At 43.3% G+C, this 2,437-nt stretch overlaps 1 protein-coding gene across 1 annotated transcript in view; it reads left to right on the top strand.

Moving 5' to 3' along the window:
* Window positions 1-268: 268 nt before the first annotated feature.
* Window positions 269-2,437, top strand: part of TRIM67 (tripartite motif containing 67) — a 42,388-nt gene continuing 40,219 nt past the window's right edge. Inside the window, exons 1-2 of the mRNA XM_014307911.2 lie at window positions 269-343; window positions 1,976-2,079. Of these exons, the coding sequence (XP_014163386.1) occupies window positions 269-343; window positions 1,976-2,079 (179 nt within the window). The remainder of the gene's footprint in view (window positions 344-1,975; window positions 2,080-2,437) is intronic.

Consider the following 2,437-nt stretch of genomic DNA (forward strand, 5'->3'; position numbering starts at 1 on the left):
ATGTGTTCCTCATCAAAAGTAAGAATTTCCAAGGTCAGTCTGCTCAAGCTCAGTGACATTTTGCAACTCTTAGGCCAGTTGCCATTCTGACCCCTGGAGTAGTAAGGGTTACAGTGATGTTTTGACTGTTCACTTCCATCAGCAGCAGTGCAGGTATACATAGACATACTTTTCATAAGGAGAAGAACCTGTCCTGTGCAACCTAAACTCATCAGAGCACTGAATATTGTTAGAGTAGGTGCTACTTCCAGCAGCAGTCTCTGGTGCCATGGGGATGAAGGTTTCTGTCTTGAAACTCTACAACTCCTTGGCAACAAGGGCTGTTCTGGGACCAGTAGGACAGGTAAACAAGCATAGCTCTCCCTGCTCTCAAAGCCATAGCTCTCTTGGGCATTAACATTTCAGACTCAATTGGAAAGTTAAAAAAGACCCTGAATGATGTAAAAGTCACACCACAGAACACAGAAGAACAGATCACCTTTTTAAGCTCCATTTCAAATGTCACCTACTATAGGGATATGCTCTCAGGTGAAGTCAGGTTTGGGGAGAGAAGAAAAGTTGTGTTTGAAAGAGAATGTGCTTTTGAGATGGTTTATTTCTTGCCATTTCCTGTGTCAAGTGCCAACAATTCTAGGATTTTACATAAACTCTAGAGTAGGATTGGAAATGGATATGTAAAATTCAGTGTATTAGAACTCTGGAAATTGCAAGCCCCAGCTAAAAAGCAGCTATAAAAGGTAGTTGGTCAGGTTTGGTGTTCATACCTTTACATTTCCACCATTTACCTGTCTGTTCATTTTTTCTCTGGTGTCATAGACCTCATGCTACTATTATGCACGTTATGATCATTGTCACCTTCCACACAGGACAGGTAAAGAAAGAAGGCAAAAGTCCATGAAAAAGCTACCGTGCCTTCATAATTACCTTTAGGATTATGGCTTGAACATAGACTTGAAATATGTGAGTTGGATTCCCCTATAGGTCTGGAAAAAATCTTTAGAGTACATCCACTCCTGCTGCTGACAGATGGTAGAGCAGAGAACAGCCACTATGAAGATAACAGTATTTCACCCACGGGTTTTTCTTACTATGCAGTAGCATAAGGTAGCTGTGAAATCAGTGGTGTTTCAGAACACTTCTTGCAGTACTGAGGTTTCTGGCTGGAGGTAGCCCAAACACACACTCAGTCTAGATACTCTCAATCTCAGCACAGAGGTCATATAAAAGAAGAAGATACCTAGCCAGATGACAGGCAGGTTTATGTGGGTCACGGCTGTTTCTGCTGTGTGCCAGAGGCCAAACTTGCTGCTTTTCACCCTGAAATGGGGAGCTGCAAAGCTTTGAATCCCTTGGGGATTTTTCCTCCTCGGCTTGTCATGAAAGTGGCTGGGCGAGATACAAAAAGGAATTCCAGAGAGGAAAGACTGAAAAAATTTTGAAGCTTTAATATATTCCTACTCTCTGACCCCATTCCTCCTTTTCTGAGCATCAACCGTTTTAACAATCTGGCAAAAGCAAAGCCTGAAACTAGAAAACCCTTTCGTAACCAGTGTCACAAAAACCCTTGTCATTTACTGAGAAACGTTACGATGTTTTAATCCCTTATGTCTTCTTCTCTTTTCTTTTTTAAAAATTATTTTCATTCAATACCACTTAGTTCTTCATTTTTAAAATAGCTGTTCTGAAAAGACCAGTTTGCATTTTAAAACAAACAAAAATTAGGATCTGCTTATAGAATTGAGTTTAATATGGTAGTGGCTGTTAAACAAGATTGACGAATAACAATAATACAAATCAGTGAAATCACTCTTACATATAATCTCTTCACTATGAAATAAACCACTGCTACATCCACGCTAAGCATATGTAAACAAAACAGATGGGGGATTTCCCGCTGCTGGTTTCTTTCTCCTAAGGATGGTTATTTTCAGTTCATAAACTCTCAGCTGTCATTCCTGATTTATCTTCGCGGCAGATTCCTGTTGGGGTCACAGGGCTGGGAGCTGGGGCGATGCGGCACGTCCCCCGCTCGCTGCGCTCTGCCACCCCGGCCAGCCACAGCGTTCGCAGCTGGGGTTCGTGCTTCCCTTTTAACCCCTTTCTCATCCCTCCCTCTGTCAGTGCCTGACATTTTGTGCGTCGTGGTTGTGCTCCAGCATGGTGAGAGCCGTGTAGAAGGAGAGGCACGAGCTTAGTTTGTTGGTGAGCATCCTCCTCTAATGCGGGGACGGGAGAGAGGGCTACTAGAGATAACGAAACCCCGCCTGCGTTCAATCTGCTACCCAAACAATGGCTTTATTTAAACATATGAAGAGATCGCTGCGTGGAGATCCTTTAAAAAATGTTTTAGCCTTTCCCAGCCGTAGAGAGAGCGACCACTTTATTTGCTGGAAAGGGCTCTTCCCGCCCCTTCCTACTCCTGCCCTGCCTCCGCCCC

This window comes from Geospiza fortis, unplaced genomic scaffold (assembly GCF_000277835.1).
Source record: "Geospiza fortis unplaced genomic scaffold, GeoFor_1.0 scaffold381, whole genome shotgun sequence".
NCBI lineage: Eukaryota > Metazoa > Chordata > Aves > Passeriformes > Thraupidae > Geospiza > Geospiza fortis.